The sequence below is a fragment of the Scardinius erythrophthalmus genome (assembly GCF_964197995.2).
Source record: "Scardinius erythrophthalmus genome assembly, chromosome: 21".
NCBI lineage: Eukaryota > Metazoa > Chordata > Actinopteri > Cypriniformes > Leuciscidae > Scardinius > Scardinius erythrophthalmus.
Window position 1 is genome coordinate 10,999,205 of NC_138241.1, and position 21,814 is coordinate 11,021,018.

General features: G+C 37.9%; 1 protein-coding gene across 2 annotated transcripts in view; it reads right to left on the reverse strand.

Annotated features, from left to right (window-relative positions):
• Positions 1–7,067: 7,067 nt before the first annotated feature.
• mcu (mitochondrial calcium uniporter) overlaps positions 7,068–21,814 on the reverse strand; it is a 94,031-nt gene continuing 79,284 nt past the window's right edge. The window contains exons 5-10 of one of the 2 annotated variants that reach the window (XM_081350613.1): positions 20,851–20,955; positions 20,598–20,758; positions 11,596–11,799; positions 11,368–11,484; positions 8,874–8,928; positions 8,517–8,591 (exon numbers count right to left, since the gene is read on the reverse strand). In XM_081350613.1, coding sequence (XP_081206739.1) covers positions 8,887–8,928; positions 11,368–11,484; positions 11,596–11,799; positions 20,598–20,758; positions 20,851–20,955 — 629 coding nt within the window. In that variant the 3' untranslated portion in view covers positions 8,517–8,591; positions 8,874–8,886. Of the gene's footprint in view, positions 7,278–8,516; positions 8,592–8,873; positions 8,929–11,367; positions 11,485–11,595; positions 11,800–20,597; positions 20,759–20,850; positions 20,956–21,814 lie in introns of those variants that run through there. The other variant, XM_081350612.1, reaches the window with a different exon arrangement.

Consider the following 21,814-nt stretch of genomic DNA (forward strand, 5'->3'; position numbering starts at 1 on the left):
GCCATTTATTAGTCAGTAATCAGTTCGACTTTGCTTTGTACTTTGTTAAGTTTGTCGTCTTTCCTTTGTCCTTCACGGCAGCCCAGGAAAGGCAGGACAATGTGCTAATCATTGGTCTCATTAGCACAGAGTGGAGGAAAGTGTCTGAAGGTTATCACAGAAACGGAAAAGTCTAGAGGAGATTGACAAATTGGAGAGGTGTTGCTGGTCTTTTCAAGTCTTAGAGCTTAACAGGCATGGATGTGTCAATTTGGTCAGAGCTTTTCCCCCCCTCTCTCAAGTAAAGAAGGGAAATGTGCCGGAATGTGTCAAGTTGCTTAAGATCTGTCACAGAGTAAATTCAGACTCTGCAAGAACAGAATCCTGGGAGAACAACTATCTGGTTTTCTTTGCTTAGGAAGGGAAGAACCATCTTTAAAGGTATGTGATTGGATAATAATGCAAAGTTTAGAGTATGCTGCTGGTACAGTGAGTACAAACAGGAGCCTCCTATCTGGTAGGAAGTCCAGCTAAATGTGGGAAAAACTGAGGAGTTGAGCAGGTCAAGGTGTTGTTGAGGTAAATATGACTCTAAAACAAATGCTGCTGCTCATTTAGAAACAAACCGTTTACTGTTACGATACCACATGGAAACTGATAGATCCAGTCATTTGATTGGCTGAGCATCGTGTTTTAGTGGTGGAGAATGTATGTTGCAACAGTTGTTTTGGCATTGTTTGGAACCATTTTCTTGGTGAAGCAAAAATACAAAACTCACTGCCACTGGAAAATATTTGAATTTTTTTACTTAAATGGTAATACTACAATTTGCATTTAATAGAAATATCTTAAATTAGTGGCTCTAAACTTGTGGACCCCATTGTGGAAACCAGGGCACTTTACTCAAGTGACTATTTCTCATAGAAATAGGTTTAGATTGAAAATCAGAAGTATCTTAACATCTTGACCATAAAAAAAAAAAAGTTATTGCTGGGAAATAAAGATGCATGTTCATTTAACAAATGCTAACCTTTTGGTTATACTATAGGGTAAATTGCCAAAATGTAAAAAAAAAAAAAAAAAAAATTCATGAAAAACAAATTAAATATAAATTTACAATAAATAAATAAATGACTGCCATTGGAAATAAATAAATACACCAACTGTTGTTTTGGCCAGTTCATAGATAATAAATTGTATAACAGTATAAAACATGTGACACTTGCCCTGACCTGACATTAAAATAAGTAAAGTAAAATAAAAAAAGGACACAGTCGAACCTTTCAGCCTTGATTATATACGTCACTCTTGTATGCTAATGTGTTTTTGGACATTTAATTAATTATAATTACAGAAAAAAAGGCCTTGTGACATCTAGACCCACCCGCCCTTGTAAATGAAAGTGTATATGTCCTAACTGGTAACAATTTCTTTCGCAGTACACTTGTATAGTCCTGTGGTGTCACAAATGAATTAAAAGAAAAAAATATCCACGTAGCTTCTTAATGTATGTAGTTTTAGACAAATTATACCATGTCGCACTACAGACATGAATGCATAATAGGAAATCCAGCATTTTGAATTGTAATATATATAGGGGAAGATGGCGCCCTTAAGAACAATGTGCATTTACTTTTAATTTACAAAAATATTCAAAGAGGCGATTTTACCCCACTACTCAAGCAAGAAGATGAATATTCAGATAAATAGAAAGACATTCAAAGCAGAGCATAGTTTTCATCAAAAGTGTTGTGATTTTGTGCGGTCTATGGTGTTAAGATTAAAAAATTATGTTTGAGGACATCCATCTTACCTTACATGTACAGTATATTAACATGACAGGCCACATACAGTACTATATGTTGTCCTATAAATAGCTTGTTATTTAAATTAATCAATCAACCAATACCAGATTCAAAATTGGATAAGTATTTATTGATAATTGAATTACATTTCTCTTTTATACACATTTCATAAATGATACAGGATTTTACATTGTCATTTTTAAAGTCTTCTAACATTACAGCATCCGATGCCAATGACAAAACCAACAAATAAAGAATATGAAAAAAACGTTTTTCACTCAAAGTCACCCATTTCCTTTTCCCCCCGAAATATAATTATCCTTGTAAGTGCACATGAAGAAAACTTTAAAATAATGCACGTATCTAAAACATAATCAGTGTGAGAGTATAATGAGGAGCTAAAGAAAGAGGGGCAAATGGGCGGAGCCAGGGGTGTTAGAGAAGGAGACTATATAGTGCGCTCAGGTCTTTCATACTCTCTGTTCTCAGGTCAGTGTTTACAATAAAGGCAGCGCTGCAGTGATTGAGCAGCAGCATTGAGACTGAGAGAGAGGGAGAGAGAGCAAAGACAGGCTAAAACAAGACAATGTAGGAGAGAACCTTGACCAATCAGAGCCTGTGCAGCAGATGAGGTCATGGAGGGCCAGGGACTAGGATTAAAAACTAAACTCTTGATGAACCAGGAGTCTGTTAATCGGCAATCAGCATTCATAATAATCTTGGCTTTTTTGATTCATTTATATATAATTTCCCCATGTAAACATACATTCATGCAACACCCGCTTTAGAATAGATTCCATATATTGGATATATTTAAAAAAAAAAACCTGAAACAAAAAGAAACCCTACAAATATAATAATTTTTTTTTTTTTTTTTTTTTTTTAAATCAACGTATTAGATAAAGACCAGGCCCAAGACCTCTTAGACGGTCAAGGGATGTCAGTGTACTGGGCTTATTTGAGCAGGAGATGTGTTTTTGCCCTACAATAACAGTTCGGAGTGTGTATCGGGTTGAATTTATGACTGTTGATCACATAAATGAGGCAGAATGGATGTATTTTTGGCTTATGATGGATTCAATGATTTGGACTGCTATGGACGAAGATTATGCACAAATATAAAATTCATGAAGGTCATCATGAGACGAGATGTTCGCACCAAATGCTCAACTTTCATTGTTTTAATACCATATTGTCACAAATGTGCACAGTGATCTTGATTCTGACTTCCATCAACATCCTCATTGTTCTTGGAATGACATCACATTCAACCGGTCAGATTTTAAGGTTTAGGATTTATGTAATTAGTCAATTGTTTCCTATAGGGCGATTATAATGCTTAGGGTCAGCAATACGCCACAAAGTTGTTCCAGGACTAATGGTAGATGTGCAAGTATCCTCTACTCATTAGCTACAAGAGTGATGGAAACAGTTTAAACTTCAGTTTATTATCTGATAGACCCAATTAAAACACACAGACTCGGGTAAAAGAGAGAAGCAGCTCCGCTGAAACCAGCTGGGTTGCATATAATGCAGTTAAAAGGCTGTGTCGTCCTTAAAATAACCACCTAGAGCTCAGGTCTTGCTGTGTTAAATTACAGCGTAATCCAGTCAAGCATGCTGGGTAAATCCCATTGACCTGACCTCCTCACCAAAGACAAAAAATCACTGCTGAAGGGCCTCTTGCACTTTTAGCCAGATGTGCAAAATCCACAAACCACAGTTTGGTTTACAATAACTGGATTGTGCTTTCCCTCCCAAAAATGTCTGTTTAAAGGAATAGTAAAATGGAAATTATTTTACAATGTTTCATTTAGGCTGTTATTATTATTTTTAATACAAAATAGAGAAATTTTGAAGAATTGTCACAGTTGATGTAGCTCTTTTCCATTAAACCACAGTTCATAGTGATCATGTCTGTCAAGCTCCAAGAAGAACATTATGAAAGTAGTTCACATGACTCAAACACTATATTCCAGGTCTCCTGAAGTCATACAACAGCTTAGTGTGAGGAACTGACTTCAATTTAAAAAGTTAGTTCACCCAAAAATGAAACTTCTGACATCACCATCATGTCGTTCCAAACATCCAAATCTTTGAAACAAATAAAAGTCCACACAACAAAAACTTTGCTGCATCAAAGTACAAAATAGATGGTAATCAATATGAATCAAGTGGTTTAATTCATGTCCCATGTATGTGTGCTGTATATATTAATAAAAGCCTAAACGATGCATCAAAGTTCTGGTTGCAGGAACTTTCAATGAATGGACGAAAATTATGAGAGAATATTAACAATCATACGTGTTTCGAAGATGAATGCGTTTGGAATGACATGAGGGTGAGTGAGTACATAAGTAAAAATGTTCATTTTTGGGTCAACTAACATCAGTGTTTGAATCAGAACATGACTGACATTTCAGAGCTTTGGTGGAAGGGAAAAGATTTAATTCTGTTCCTCAGAATTGTTGTACTGTATGGCTTCAGAAGACTTGGAATTTAGTGCTGCAGGGGTGACGTATTTTGTGGGTCAAATCCCAGGAACGAGTTAGCATTTTAGCACTTCCACTTCCACTGTCCTAAAGTCAATGGGTTTTTTGAATGGGGTTTTGGTTAAATGCCTGGAATACAGTCTGTGGTGAACACAAACTCAAAACATTTTTACGTTTTATTTTCCGACATAAGGGGTATTGCTGATATATATTAAAGGGCTGGTTCACCCAAAAGTGATCATTCTCCCATCATTTATAACCCTCATGTTGTCCTAAATCCGTAAGTTCTTCTTGGAAGCAGTTTAGTCCAATTCCTTAAGAGACACGAACAGTTTATATGATGAACAGAGTTAATTTAGTCTTTTATTCACATATGTACATTCATCAAGCCATACATTAGATATGGTAAACAGAAGCTCAAACATGTTTGATGGACATGCGAGAACCAATGAGGTTCATTCTCTTGTTACGCAGCACGTTTGAGCTTCAGCAAGAACCAATTAGGTTTGTTCTCGCTTTCAAGCAAGTACAGATGAGCTTCCGTTTATGTTTGATGATCAATGTTTATATGTGAATAAAAGCCTAAATTCAATCTGTTCATCACATAAAGCGATCAAGCCAAAATTTGGACAAAACCACTCGATTCATATGGATTCGTTTTACGATCTCTTTATGGACTTTTTGAAGCATCAAAATGCTAGTTGTGTAGACTGTCAAAGGAGGGACAGACATCTCTCAGATTTCATTAAAAATAGACATGAGGGTGAGTAAACAAGGACATAATTTTCATTTTTTGGTGAACTAACCCTAACCCAACTTCTCTAACAAAGTTGAGGTTGTCATGGACATCCCACGTCCTCACGAACGTTTTTGTCGAGTCAACGAAGGTGATGCTTACTTCCGGGTTATCATACACAAATACTTCATCACTGCGGCACTGTATATAGCGTTTAATATAGTATTTCTTTTATAGTTTCAATTAACATTTTTGGATGAACTATCTTTTTAATGTTCTTTATTTCAAAGCTGTGGGCTGGAGTCTCACCCTGTAATATTTTAACACACAGTAAGAATGAAGACATGCTTCTTCTGGGGATTTGAAACTCTTATGTGCCCTATCCGCCTCTAGAGACACGAACAGAACACAAACATGGCCGCATGATGATGACGACGACCATAAGCACAAACATGGACAGTTTGATAAAATGGATGGACTTCTGCTAGAGAATCACAGAGCTATTTCTCTGATGTGGTCTGAGTGCGTAGGGAATACCCTTAAGAGACAACAAGATTATGGGTCAGGATACTGGCCTAAAAAACGTGATATGAGCAATTTTTTTTTTTTTTTTTAGAGAACAACAAGGGTCAAGTTGATTTCACATCCCTCAGATTCAAACAGTCTGGGTGACCACCTCTGTCGAAACACAGGAAAACTTCGTTTTCATAATTGTATTAATATACAAATGATGTTGAAGATCAGCTCAACCCAGCCAGAATCATTGCTAAGGCCTGTCGGCTAAAGATAGCACATATAGACAAAGGATGCGACGATCTCTCTCTATAGCATGCCACAAAGTGTGCAAAACACACGCTAATTCTAGATCTAAAATATTACACATTCTCTGCACGTTCCCGAAGACTTGGCATATCGAGGCAGATATATGCAGCTAAAAACGCCACATGACTGATGAGAAATTGATTGCGTCCAGAACCTTTTTTCAAGAAAAAGAAATCGCATTTTACACAGTGACCTGCCTTAAGACCGTTCGATGAGTAATTGCGTCTGATAAACAGGTGTTTAGTAACAAGCACGCTGCAGCAGATGCTGTGAGGCACTGTGGGAAAATGCCATTTGATGATGTTCCAAAGAAGATTTATAGAGAAAAGAGCCGACCTTTTGAAAAAAAGGATCCATCTGCCAAGCGAGCATGTGTATGTGCGTTTCCCATCACAATGTAAACCGATGGAGTGTGTACAGGTACATCATATTTCTAAAGAAAGAAAGCTCAGAGCATTAGGGATGAACTATTTGAGCGTCGTTTTATGATGGGAATCTCGGAAAATAAAGTATCAGAGCATCTGCAGGTGTGTAATGTCTGGTGGCATGGTTAAAATAAAAATAAAATCATCTAATAATGAGTAAAAGAAAAGGTTTCTACTCATTTCTCTCTTTTTTTTTTCATCATTATAATAAACATAATATGGCTTTTAAAAAAAGTGCCAACATTTCTTTGATTCTTTTTTCTTTTTGGAATAATAGAACACACAGTGATATTGTAGCTGTTAGGTCTGTCTTCAGCTCTTAACATGTCCGTACAGGAAGCGAGAAAGTAATCAAGACGGTTTAGCTTAGGCTCTTGGGCACAGGTGTCAATGCAGCGTTTCAGCCACAAGAGGACTGGTTCGATGGTAAACGGATCTTTTCCGAGATGGAAAAGAGCAACACATCCCGAAATCTCTTCTGCAAAGTGTCAGAGTTAGGGATATCAGCAGTACTCCAATGTGGAAGAAAAACTGTTCAAACCGAGGGCAGAGGGTTTTTAGACCTCAGAGTCAGTGTCCCATGCAAGACGTGGGGTCATTGTCTCATAGCAATGTACTGTTTGAATCCCAGTCAACCAACTTCCTGTCTGAAGTAGCTGTGTTTCTCTGTGTGGTCCTGTAGCGTTATGAGGGCATCTGTCATGGATGCAGTTAGCCATTTCATTTAATTGTATCTCTTCTCCTCTGCATAGACTTACCAAATTAAAGAAAACAACAAAAAGGATAATAATAAATCTCAGAAGCTTGCTGTGGATATGGTTTTTCATTGAGGTTGTAGAGATAAAACAAAACACAAAAAGACAGACAGAAAACTAAACGCAAAGAGGCAGAAGTGAATGAAATAAGAGCGAGAGGCAGAAAGGGCTTCACGTTCTCATCAGTCCTCGCTGGGATTGATTTGCTGGACAGGGAGGTGCAACTGCAGCGGGTCTCGTAGACGCTTTAGATCCAACTCCGCCTGGGGAAAAGATGTTGGAGAAAATGTTCACACTGCTCTTTTCCGCACAACAAAAACAGACAGTAATCAGGGGCTTTAAAAAAATAAGAGCTTCAAAAATTACAACAAGCACCATAGCAATCTTAAAAGTAATCCATGTGACCCATAAAGTGTTTTTTTTGACAGATGACAAAACAGGGCCTAAAATGAACACTAGTCAAACTCCAAATGAGAGTAAAATTGGAGTTGTATATGTAAAAGTTGTTAAAGTTGGAGTATATAGCAGTTTTTCCACTGCAGGAACTTTCCTTAGGAACTAGGAACTTTGGGGTGGTACACAGTAGGGGCTTTCGCACCAGGTAGTTCTAGGAACTTAGTTCTAGGAACTATCCACCATGGTGGTTCCCCGGGAGCAAATGGTTCCCTTAGGAACATTTTCCTGGTTGCATTCACACCGCCAGTAAGAACTCTGAAGTGACGCAAGATGTGCTTGTTGTTGTGACGACGCTGAGAACGCCAGAGCCAGTGCATTCTTCGTGTTCATTAGCTTACGATCTGTCTAACAGTCCTGTCTAATACGTTATTAGATATAGCTGTTATATATAGAAAGACAGTATATGAAAAGTTATTAGCGTATGCCATGTGGTCGATATCCAGCGTTGCTAGCTGAGAAATACATAATCATGTTTCGCTTGGTCCCCTCAAAGTTGGGTTGGATTTTCTCCTCAGCGTAAAGGCTGATAGGCCCATCTATCACCGTTTTCCATGTTGGTAGAGTTAGTTTCTAGAGTAAATATATAGGCTATAATATGAGTGTTTACACAGCTTTTTTAAAAATGGTGCTGGTGTTTGGATCTGGGTACTTCCGCCAATAGTTCTAGGATAATTTCATTTCAACCACCATTTTTAAAAATCTGTTGCGGTCCATGCAGTCCTACATCACCAGAGTAATTTGCCTAATCTTCACGGTACTTAAAACCGCAGTGGAAATGCAAAAAGCAACAGGTCTGGGAAAAAAATAAAAAATTGTTCGGGGTAATTTCGGTGGAAGGCTTAAGAAATGGTGTCATTCGCCTGTTGGCTGGTAATATCTTTAATATACATTTATAAAATCTTAATTTTGTGAGCACTTGAAGCTCGGGACAGTTGACAGGCCAGTGCTGCATCGTAGCGAATGTTTAAGTTTAAGTTAAAGTTTAAATTAAGTTTAAATGAATTATTCAAGCACAGGAAGAAGTAAAAGTGAACTCAATTCGTTACTTGCTGTGTGGGAAGTTTTCTGTGCGCCCAGAAATCAGCATCTCAAGACAGCGCGTGAATACTGGATTTAACTCTCTTGAACAGAAACAGTTGAGAAAGAAAATGCATGTGCATCAGTATATTGGATCTGCGCGTTAGCTCTTAAAGTGACAGCAGCCTAATATACACCTGCTGCCATCTACCCTGAGAAAATTACTCACTGCCTTTGACTGAACAACTTTTGTAACTTTAATAAGGATTAATCTATGTTTAATTGTTACATGTTCGTTCAGAATTCATTCTAATACTGATTTGATGCTCAATTATTAATAATGATTCTTATTATCAGTTAGGGGTGTAACGGTTCAAATTACTCACAGTTTGGTTTGTATCACTGTTTTACATTCACTGTTTCAGTTCGGTTCGGTGTGTGCTATGTTCAGGGGGAAAAAGGACTACTGTCAAATCAAAATAAAGAAAATAAAACCAAATAATCCAACAACAAGGAATAGCACACATAAATACAATAGAGCAAAGATACAAATAAAAATAAACAGTGCTTTTCAGGCCCAGAAATTGATTAAAGTAATCAAATGTAAGATAACCAGTGTTGGGTAAGTTACTTTAAAAAAGTAATTAGTTATAGTTACTAGTTACTTCTCACAAAAAGTAACTGCGTTAGTAACTGAATTACATCATTACAAAAGTAACTAATTACCAGGGAAAGTAACTAATTGCGTTACTTAAAAAAAAAAAAAAAGTTTAAATATAAGAAATTTCTTGGATACCCCCAATATGAAATGTTAAATGAATTACATGGACACTAAATATAACATCTTATTATTATAAAACATTGTACACTAATCTACACTAGTTTAATGTTGCTGTGGGAAATGTGAGAGACACCTATTAACTTAAATATTAAAATATTATCACTACTATAGTGGAACAACAAAACACAATCAATAGAACGTTTAATATTTATTGCACAGACCACAACTGGCCAACAATAAAGTCTAAAAATAAATCATGCTTCTTAGGAAATGTACCAAAAATAAATAAATAGTAATAAAAAATATACATACACTAGTGCATTTAATTAAAATGATAAAACTCACACACCTTTACAACTGGTAGACATTCTGTATAGCCTACTTGAAGTATTTTCTTCCACACAATAGTAAGTTTAACAAAAAGTGCTATCAATATAATACTGAACAATGTACCAACATAAATAATAATAATAAAATATAATCTTTTGGGGGTTTATTTTTATAACCTACAGAGAACGTCATCATCAGAGGTTATTTTAGCCAAATTCTAGTCATGTTTGCCGCACGTGTGTTTGAACGTTCAAATGTGTTTGAATGTTTGAACATTCCTTCAAGTTATTTTGGAGTTTATGTTATAAACTAATCAAAACATTGCATATGATGTATGCTACAGAGATTATTCTAATGCTGAAATGTGTAATTTATTTATAAATAAAGTATTTATGCTCAGACACATTCGGTCTCTGTCGTGCACTATCTAGCGCGTTCTCGGACACACTCGGTCTCTCTCGCGCACTATCGAGCGCGTTCTCGGACACATTCGGTCTCTCTCGCACACTGTCGAGCGCGCTCGCGGCATTCGCCTCGCTTATGTCCAGTCCGGCGCCTCATAAACACACACCCAGAGAAAAAACTTTGCAGCTCATATGGCTGAGAGAGAGCCTACTCGGATGAAAACCGCTTCAGTGATCTCAATTATAGTAACGCCGCATTTTTATTGACAGTAACGGTAACTGCGTTGTAACGGAGGAAATAGTAATTAGTTTGATTACTCGTTACTGAAAAAAATAATGCCGTTAGTAGCGCCGTTTATTTATAACGCCGTTATTCCCATCACTGAAGATAACACTGCATACAATCTTCACTGTATAAATGAAATAGACTAATCCTTGTTAAAGTTACAAAAGTTATTCAGGCAAGAGCAGTAAGTGACTACTTTGTCTTTTGTTGTTTGATTAACATTAAAAACACAGACAGCAACAGGAGTATTAGCCTGCTATTTGACTTAATGCATGGATCCAATATACTGATCCTGTACACATGCCTTGTCTTTCTCTATTGTTTATGCTCACACGTTTCATACAAATGTGAGTTGATTAAGCTACCATGAGCTCAGAGAAGAATAAACCAAAGCTTAACTAGAATTATTACACAGCTCTGTGGAATACTTGATTCTGATTGGTCAATTGCGCCATCCAGCAGTACGTTATCCCCCGATAACAACCGCTACAAACTGATAACACACGCTTATCCGGGTAACTGAAGGCCGGCTAGGAATGTTTTTTCTTCGTGGAAGTTTTGTGTTTGGTGAGCTACTAAAATTTTAAAACTCAAATCAATATTTTGTGTACAATAATTTTATTATGTCATCCGGGTATCGCGGACTCGCTCTCTTGTTTCGTATAAATGCAGCTGCTTCCATTTTGCAATGATTGTTTTGTACACTGTAATGGATTATAAGATAAGAAATTGGTAAGATTTTAAAACAGTTTCATGATCAGTTTCATCTCAAATTAATATCTCTCATCCCCATAATAATTTATGTGGCAAAATGCCGTGTAATATGTTTAGGCTCTGTATGACTGCACCGTATCCCTTAAAGCAACTGATAAAGACCTAATAAAATATTTCAACTCAAGTCAATATTTCGTGTCTAATTATTTACTTATTTACCAGCTGGATGTACATCTGTGTTATTAATTGTCCACCATACCAAACTGTGCATATTAATTACTGTGACAAACCATATTACCAAATCACCATGTCAAGTGAGTACATAATGACTGAAAAGAGTGATGTTTGTTTGTGCACTAGCTTACATCAGCAATCGCATCCTTCAGTTTGTTGTACTTCTCAATGTCAAAGCGTGTTCTCTTCGCTCCCTTATGAAAGAACAGCAGGTACTGTCTGTCCCTGGCGTCTGGGTAAAGATATTCCTGTGTGAGAGAACAACGGCAGAGAGGTCAGACGGATCTCCACCTGCTGTTTATTCACAGGGACCTTATGAAATTCCACTGATCTAGAGATAAAGAGCTGGAGCTGCTCACCTGACGTGTCAGCACGAAGTAAGCATACATAGCCATGGCAGTGCCGTAGGTGATAAAATACGTGACGGGCTCCATGATGTCCCATGAGTACTCCCACCAGGTCAGCCGTGCCAGAATGCCAAATTGTGTGGCCATATAAGCCATCCCACCCCACAGCACCCACGTAGTCCTGCGCTCTGCTTTCTTACACAGTTCTTCTTTAACCTGAGAAAGGAGATTACATTAGATTTGACAAAAATAAAAATAAAATAGGATTTTAGCATTACAGTACAGTGGTCCTCAGCTAAGATTTTTGCTAGGTTTTGCTACATGTTGAAAAGTAAAATGACAAATCATTAACAAGAATTTCTTATGGCTTATGTTTAAAACGGTTTATACATTTTAAGTGCTTTTCTTTGCACCTTATTAACAACATGGGATTATGTATATTTATATATAAAATATATATCGATATGTAAAATATATTTCCGTGATGGCAAGGCTGAATTTTCAGCATCATTACTCCAGTCTTCAGCGTCACATGATCTTTCAGAAATCATTCTTATATGCTGATTTAATGCTCAATAACTAGTATTATGAATTATAAATAGTGATCATTTAATAATAATGGTTATTATTATTATCACTGTTAAAACAGTTGTGCTGCCTAACACTTTTGTGTAAACTGTGATTAATTATTTGATGAATAGAAAGTTCTAAAGAACAGTATTTGTTTGAATTGGAAATCTTTTGTAACAATATACATTTAATATTAATATATAATATACAGTAATATTATTTTACTGTCACTGTTAAATACAAGTATTAATATCTTTTCTTTTTAAAAAAAAATCTTATTTACCGAAAGCTTTTAAATAATAGTTTATCATGGTTTTCATAAACACTATGAAGCAGCGCAACGCAACAGTTTTTTACATTGATAATAATAAGAAATGTTTCTTGAGCAGCTGAAGGACCTTCTGAAGGAACACTGAAGACTGGAGTAATGATGCTGAAAATTCAGCTTTCCCATCAAAGGAATAAATTACATTTTAAAATATAATCACATAGAAAACAGTTGTTTTAACATGCAATAATATTTCACAATATTACCGCTTTTACTGTATTTTTGATTAAATAAACGCAGCCTTGGTGAGCCGAAGAGACTTTCAAAAATATTTAAAAATCCACAACCTTTTGACCACCAGTATACATATTAATATATTAGACAAGTTTCAGAAAAATATAGGGTAACACTCTATAATAAGTATACAGTAATAAAGTACTTACGAATCATTAACAAACTATTGTTACAAATGCTCTGTATGCTCTGCATTGTTAATATATTAATAAGCTATATACAAATAGCGAGTTCTTCATTCATTGACACTGTAATTAAGACAATTATAATTGTTGAATCAGCTCATAGTAAAGGAATTGTTAATTGGTTGTTAGTAGTAAATCATTCTCACTTCAAATTAGGTCATAGTTGGGGGCCTTAAGCACATTTTCGCGCAAATTCATCTAAAAGCGCCAAATTTGGCACAGATGTAGCTCAGGTCATACCGAAATGATTTAGCTAGGGCGCCGGAGCCAGCAACCCTCGGGGCCAAGATGGCGGCCAAATCCAATATGGCCGCCGCCCGAAAAGGGTTCCGGCTTTAACTTTTGAACCACATGAGATACAAATACAAACTTGATATGTTTTTCAGCTTAATTGATCATGAGAAACACATAGGAATGTTTATATTTATGACCCAGTATATCTGGACCCCTCGATCCTCCAATTCCAATATGGCCGCTGTCCAAAAAAGCAGTTTGGGCTGTAGTATGGGGCCTTACACACCATTGTCGCGCAAATGCATCTACAAGCACCAAATTTGGCACAGATGTAGCTGAGGGGATACTGAAATGATTTAGCCAGGGCGCCCGAGCCAATGGTCCCTGAGACCAAGATGGCGGCCAAATCCAATATGGCCGCCGCCTGAAAGGGTTTTGGCTATAGCTTTTGAGCCAGATGAGATACAAATACAAACTTGATGTCTGTTTTACCTTTTTTGACCATGGGAAACCCATAGGAATACTTACATTTATGATTGGGTATATCAGGACCCCCAAATTCCCTAAATTCAATATGGCCGATGTCCGAAAAATGGTTTTGGCTACAAATTTTGAACCAAATGCGCTACAAATGAGGATGTGGTGTCTATTTTATGTTTATTGACCACAGGAAGTCCATTGGCATATTTATATTTATGCTTGTGTAAGTCTGGAACCTGTATTCTTTTCAAGGCTGTGGTTGAAAATCTTTTTTTTTTTACCACAACTTTGAAGGTTATTCTCAATTTTGATTCATTTCCTTATAAAAGTGAAATGGTTTTCAGTGTACCACAGGTGAATACATTTCAAAGTGTAATCATATAAGAAAGAATAAAACACAATTATTATTGCAAGGCAATATTTCTATTATGTTAAATTATTAAAATAATAATATAGTAAATTTTTCCAAAACTCTTAAAGGTTTGCTAAGCATAACAAAAAAACAGCAATAACATAAACAACAGTGAATTCTCATGGTCTCTCACATGAATTATCATTATCACTCACAATCACTGGATCTCTCATTGTCTTCACCATCATTGTTTGTACAAGAACCCTCACATGCACATATAGAAGTGCAACGAACTCCGGCTTTACAGCACTTACAGTGCCCTCTACATGCTGTCTTGCAGCCACAGTGAAGGAGAATGGTGCAGGCTTTACTGGCGTCTCCGAGATTAGTCCAGTAAGGTTCCCAAGTCTTTCTCGTAGAGTCCCGAAACCATCCCCATGCATTAAACTCTGGGATATCTTGCTGGACAGCGGTTGCCTGATTCCAGTAGAAGCTGGCCTGCAGCAGTGCTCTTTTGATGTGCTGAATCAATGCAGCTTGGGTGGGTGGCAGGTTCTCGAGAGACTGATGTCTAGCTTCATCTACACGGCTTGAAACACAGGTCTTGCTGTACATGATGAGCTCATGTGACAGATTCATAGCTCATGGTCCAAATGGTCCGGCCAACTACTTAAAAAAACATTCCATGACTACGTTAACACCAATATTGCTGGGTTTGTGAGGTCACACATGAGCTATGAATCTGTCACGTGACTGGATATTGTGTTTGACACATATCCAGAGGAGAACCTCAAAACACAAACTCACCAACGCAGAGGAACCGGATCAAGAACTAAAGGAGATAGGAGAACTCCAATTCCAAAATGTAACTGGATATATCTATTATATACAGTATATACTGGATATATTGTTATATATTTAACTATTTGGATATATCAGTGAAGAGATAACCAAGCATGGCATGTCAGGTAAACTCCTCCTTTCCACCAAGAAAGATGCTGTACTCTCCAACAGACCAGGGTATGACATGTCTGCCCTTCAGCCTTGTAATCATCCAGAAGCACTAGAATAATCCTGCATCTTGCACATGCTGGGGCCAATGGCCATAAAAAGGCATTTGTCCAGACTGTCGACAGCGATGTTGTCATCCTTGCCATCCGCTTCTTCAACACACTCGGCCTCACAGAGCTCTGGATCGGCTTTGCAGGTGGAAAAAACTATAGGGACATTCCTGCTCATGAAATCAGCAAGAATAGAATAGAATAGAATGAGGCATTTATATAGCGCTTTCATATGTACTACTGTACACCCAAAGCGCTTTACAATCATATCAGGGGTCTCTCCTCAACCACCACCAGTGTGCAGCATCCACTTGGATGATGCGACGGCAGCCACAGAACAACGGCGCCAGTGCGCTCACCACACACCAGCTATAGGTGGAGAGAGGAGAGAGAGTGATAGAGCCAATTCAATGTAAGGGGATTATTAGGAGGCCATGATTGGTAAGGGCCAATGTGTGGAATGTGGCCAGGACACCAGGGTTACACCCCTACTCTTTATGAGAAATGCCATGGGATTTTTAATGACCACAGAGAGTCAGGACCTCGGTTTTACTTCTCATCCGAAGGACGGCAAGGATCTTGGTCCCCAGAAGTCACTAGCCTTACCACTCTTCCACGCTTTAACAGGCTGTGACACAACCTCACCCTTTCTGTGCCATGGGAAAAAGAGTGCATGGGCAGCTTGGGAGGCAACACCAGATCTCACAGAATCTCTGGTTACCCTCACCTTGGAGCCTGAACAGATCAACAATGACGTCCATGTCCAAAGACTGGAGCGTATGGTCATCATCATGTACAGCAAGAGCTGTGGTTCCAGCCGTGTAGATGAAGCTAGACATCACCTTTTCTCGAATGGTACCAAGTCTTTCGAGAACCTGCCACCCACCCAAGCTGCATTGATTCAGCACATCAAAAGAGCACTGCTGCAGGCCAGCTTCTACTGGAATCAGGCAACCGCTGTCCAGCAAGATATCCCAGAGTTCAATGCATGGGGATGGTTTCGGGACTCTACGAGCAAGACTTGGGAACCTTACTGGACTAATCTCGGAGACGCCAGTAAAGCCTGCACCATTCTCCTCCACTGTGGCTGCAAGACAGCATGTAGAGGGCACTGTAAGTGCTGTAAAGCCGTAGTTCGTTGCACTTCTATATGTGCATGTGAGGGTGCTTGTACAAACAATGATGGTGAAGACAATGAGAGATCCAGTGATTGTGAGTGATAATGATAATTCACTGTTGTTTTTTATTTTATTGCTGTTTTTTTGTTATGCTAAGCAAACCTTTAAGAGTTTTGGAAAAATTGACTATATTATTATTTTAACAATTTGATATAATATAAATATTGCCTTGCAATAATACTTGTGTCTTATTCTTTCTTATATGATTACACTTTGAAATGTATTCACCTGTGGTAAACTGAAAACCATTTCACTTTTATAAGGAAATGAATCAACATTGAGAATAACCTTCAAAGTTGTGGTAAAAAAAAAGGATTTTCAACCACAGTCTTGAAAAGAATACAGGTTCCAGACTTACACAAGCATAAATATAAATATGCCAATGGACTTCCTGTGGTCAATAAACATAAAATAGACACCACATCCTCATTTGTAGCGCATTTGGTTCAAAATTTGTAGCCAAAACCGTTTTTCGGACAGCAGCCATATTGAATTTAGGGTTATTGGGGGGTCCTGATATACCCAATCATAAATGTAAGTATTCCTATGGGTTTCCCATGGTCAAAGAAGGTAAAATAGACATCAAGTTTGTATTTGTATCTCATCTGGCTCAAAAGCTATAGCCGAAACCCTTTTAGGCGGCGGCCATATTGGATTTGGCCGCCATCTTGATCTCAGGGACCATTGGCTCGGGCGCCCTGGCTAAATCATTTCAGTATCCCCTCAGCTACATCTGTGCCAAATTTGGTGCTTGTAGATGCATTTGCGCGAACAATGGTGTGTAAGGCCCCATACTACAGCCCAAACTGCTTTTTTGGACAGCGGCCATATTGGAATTGGAGGATCAAGGGGTCCAGATATACTGGGTCATAAATATAAACATTCCTATGTGTTTCTCATGATCAATTAAGCTGAAAAACATATCAAGTTTGTATTTGTAACTCATGTGGTTCAAAAGTTAAAGCCGGAACCCTTTTCGGGCGGCGGCCATATTGGATTTGGCCGCCATCTTGGCCCCGAGGGTCGCTGGCTCCGGCGCCCTAGCTAAATCATTTCGGTATGACCTGAGCTACATCTGTGCCAAATTTGGCGCTTTTAGATGAATTTGCGCGAAATTACCCATTTATGTGCTTAAGGCCCCCAACTATCACGGCAAAATGGGAAAATGTCATTAAGTGCTTTAAATCAAACTTTATTGGACATGAATTGCATTCATATTCAGTGTTCCTTAAAATGTTTAACACACACACACACACACACACACACACACACACACACAGACAGACACACAGACAGACACACACACACACACACACACACACACACACACACACACACACACACACACACACACACACACACACACACACACACACACACACACACAAAAACACACACACACACACACACACACACACACACACACACACACACACACACACACACACACACGCACACACACACACACACACACACACACACACACACACACACACACACACACACAGGCATTTGTGATTTACAGGGACTCCCCATAGATGTAATGGTTTTTATACTGTAACTGTATATTCTATCCCTGACATTTCCCCCATTTTCCATGATCCCATTATCTAACCCTTTACATATGAGCTAATTAAACCATAATTACTGTGTTAATTACAATGACAATGAATGAAGAACTCACTAATTGTATTTAGCCTATTAATATATACCACTATATATATATATTTATTAACTATGAATTAACTATAAATTAATAGTTTAAAAATGATATGTAAATACTTTATTACTGTACTTATTAAAGTGTTACCAAATAGGTACATGTAAATCCAAAATATGTCATGTTAATTTCCTCAAACTGGAAGCATTTTTTGTTTGTTGTTATTTTAGTCTATTTTGCACCCTCCTTTTTAAGACTAAATACATCTTTTTGATTTACTACTCATGCAGAAAAAAAAAAAAATCATACAATGCAAAAGAAACTGTAGTCCATTTAAAAGTCAGTGGAGCGGTCAGTGCTTTCAATGAAGCTGTTGTTTGCGTTATTAGGTTAGTTTTGCACACTTCTAATGCTGGAACAACAAAAAAACAAACGAACAAAAAACCTGAAAGCAAGTCTCAGTTGACTTGAGCAGAACTTTGCAATTACAAAATTAGCAGTATTTATGCAGCTCTCGGTGTGTAAAAAGCCTCTATTCCACAATCAATCGACTGTGCAATTAGACTCTCGGCTTAATTATCAGCTGTCATCAGCTGTGATCAGATAATGTGTGTTAGTATCACTTTAGATGTTTCCTGCCTGTGATATCCCACAATCCTGTGTGCGCTTCAGCGGTTGGTGAAACTAATAAGAAATGGAGAATATGAATTCATAAATGTCACATTTTTACATACATTTTTAGATGTTCAGTAACAACAGCCAAAAGCCAGACATGCCTGCAAACTTCAAAAAGGTGCATTCATCTGAGGAGACAACCACAGAACCAGTGTACCATCCACTGATCCAAACAGCAGCCCACGTACGTACACTGGTTCTGGTTCTGTGCTCGTCTCCTCAGATGAATGCAACTTTTGGAAGTTTTGGCTGTGTTCTTGATCACACTGGCTGGCTGTTCAACTACTGGATGCTATTAAGTTATTGGTAAACTACTACTGGCCATTGCTTTTGAAAATCTGATCACAAAAGAGATGTTGGTTGATCTTGCCACTAAACTGTAAATTTACATAATGCAGGGACACAAACATCAGCAGTTTATAATGCATGCATGACTTATTATTATATCTCTGCATGTGGGCAGAGACGAATGCAGGGAAACTGCTTCCAGTCACATTAACTTCACCATTTTCTTTGACAGAAGATGAATCATGAGAGCTCCACTGTCTACACTTCAGCTGTCGCATCACATTTATGCTCATTTGCATAAAGTTACACTTTTCTTAACTGTGTAGCATTGCTGGATACAAATAGAAGCCTGAAGCTGGCACAAGTACAAAACATATCTGACTTTATATCGCACATTGCTATTAACAACTATTACTGTGACACATACTGTACATCTTGCAGCTGTAATTGTTTCTCGTGATTGCGAGTTTGCGACTTTATATCATTCTCCCTGTGACTAAATATGACTTTTGAAATTGTGACTATAGCCCTATTCTGACGGTAATTGTTTCTTGTGGACGTCTGTAAAAACTAGCATGGCGCATCAATGTGGCTATATATATGACGCTTTCTCATGCAGTGCCGTCTGAGGTCACGCACATTCAACAGAGGTCTCCTGCCTTGCCCTACATAGACTGAGATTTCTCTGGAATCCCTGAATCTTTTCACAATATTATGTATGGTAGATGGTGAAAGACAAACTCTATTCAATCTTGCATTGAGAAATGTGATTTTGTTTTGTTTGGCAATTCTCTCACGAAATTTGGCACAAATGTGCTGAGCCATGACCCATCTTTGCTTGCCGTTGGTGGATGCTCCTTTTACACCCAATCACGACACCCTCACCGGTTACCAATTCACCTGATAATTGTGGACTGTTTCAAAACACCTTCATTTGAATATTCAATCATCTTTTCACTTTTATTTTTCCTCTATCCCAACTTTTTTGGAGTGTGTTGCAGCCATCAAAATCAAAATCTGTTTCCATTTACAAAATGCAATTAAGTTGGTCAGTGAGAACATTGGAAATCTTTTCTTTGTACTTTCGTCAGTTAAAAAAAGGTTCAGGAAAACTAACAAATCACAGATTCTTGATTTTATTGGATTTTAGAAAATGTCCAAAAAAGTGTACATCTTTAAAATGCAAACTTCCACGAAGCGCAACAGTTACCGTGTGTACGGTGCTCGGAAGTGGTCAAAAAGGACTTAAATGGGGATTTTGAATCGATCCCTTCTTACAAATTCAGAGATGTGGATTTGGACGGCAGTTTAAATTATTACATGACCAATTCGGCCAGGGATTTGTATGCGGGTGGTGGGAGAAAACAGCGATTTTGTATTCAGACAATAAAAATCACTGACAAACACCTGTAAATTATTCAAATACCTTACGTCCCCATGAGAAACAATTACCGTCTGAATAGGGCTTTTGTTTCTTGTAATTGTAACTTTATATCTTGCAATGTGGCTTTTTCCGTAATGCAACTTCATTTCCTAAAATTGCTACTTTCATACCGTTACCTTTTTAATTTTTTTACTTAATTTGAGGTGGAAACGACTTCCACAGGACACCCGTGTGTGCCTACGTTCTTTTTGTGCAAAATAGACTAAAACTGTAAAAAAAAAAAAAAAAAAAAAAACTTCAGAATGAGGGCAATAAATTAGTCCTGTTTTTGATGTCAGCATGACATATTTTGACATATAACGTGACATTAACCCAAACAACGCACCTTCTCCAAGGGCTGGAGCTGCGAGTTGAGGTCCTCCAGTCGTCCAATCAGCTCTCTCTCTTTGGTGAGCTGATGCTCCTCTATGCGCAGAGCGCTGTAGAGCTGCTGCACCAAGAGCTTGACGTCGTTTAATCGTTCTGTATCCTCGTGAGGTAGCAGATCTGCAATGGATGCCAACAGAATATCAAAAACTCTTCTGGACCTCTGCAAAGTTTTGCAAATAATGACCCAAAATGCAGCAGGGGACACTCACCTTTCCTGGGTGGCTGCACAAGGTGTGTTGTGTCATTTATGACTAGCTTAAAGCTGTCCATTAGTAAAATGTCGATCCCTGTAGAGGACGCTATCCTTGCTCCGTCTACAGAGAGAGGAAGAGAGGGAAATTAGAGGTGAGTGAAAGTGTACAGTCTCTTTAACTGCAATCCTCTCTCTGAAATAGTTGTGAAATACGAGAGCCAATCTAAATGCTTATCACAAAGGTTTCCTGTTGTGCGTTAGTATGCTCATCAGGAAGAGAAGTATTTTCCAATCTGAGGTGAAAGATAGCGGATAACCTCTCTCACTCATCTACAGGCAAGAGAAAGCTCAAGCACCTCTCACACGGGAATAATTGAGCTTGAAACAGAGCAGACATGCAGTTTGCACAGAGAAAAAATGATTCATGTTCCTCAATTAGATTAAAGATGTACTAACAATTAAACACTTCAGATAAAGCCACAAGTTCATCTGCGATTTGTGGATTAAACTACAAAACGGAAACTTAATTTAATTTTGCCCACAGAACTGCGAACAATGACAGTATTTACATGCACAATACTACATTAACTATTCTTAAAGGGATAGTTCACCCAAAAGTGAAATTCTGTTATCACTGACTGTATTGTCTGTAAACTTACGTTAGAGGTATGCTTTTAGGGAGTATGGGTGCTTTAAATTGATGTGACAGTAAAGATCTAGGGCCAGATTTACTTACAGCTTGTACCAGCGCAAACCCTCTTTTAGCATTAAAAAAGACACGCAATGCAAAATAAGCGCTGAGAAGCCGCTGATAGGGTTATTTTTGCATATGCATTTGAAGGAGTTTCCCTTTCAGATGCAACATTTATGGGAGGAGAGTATTTAAATGAATCATGCAAGGTGATTTACTAAGGTTTGCGCTCGTCAATGTACTGGTGTTTGCGCCATTATTTACCGCCCCAAAAAATCATGTCTTAAAC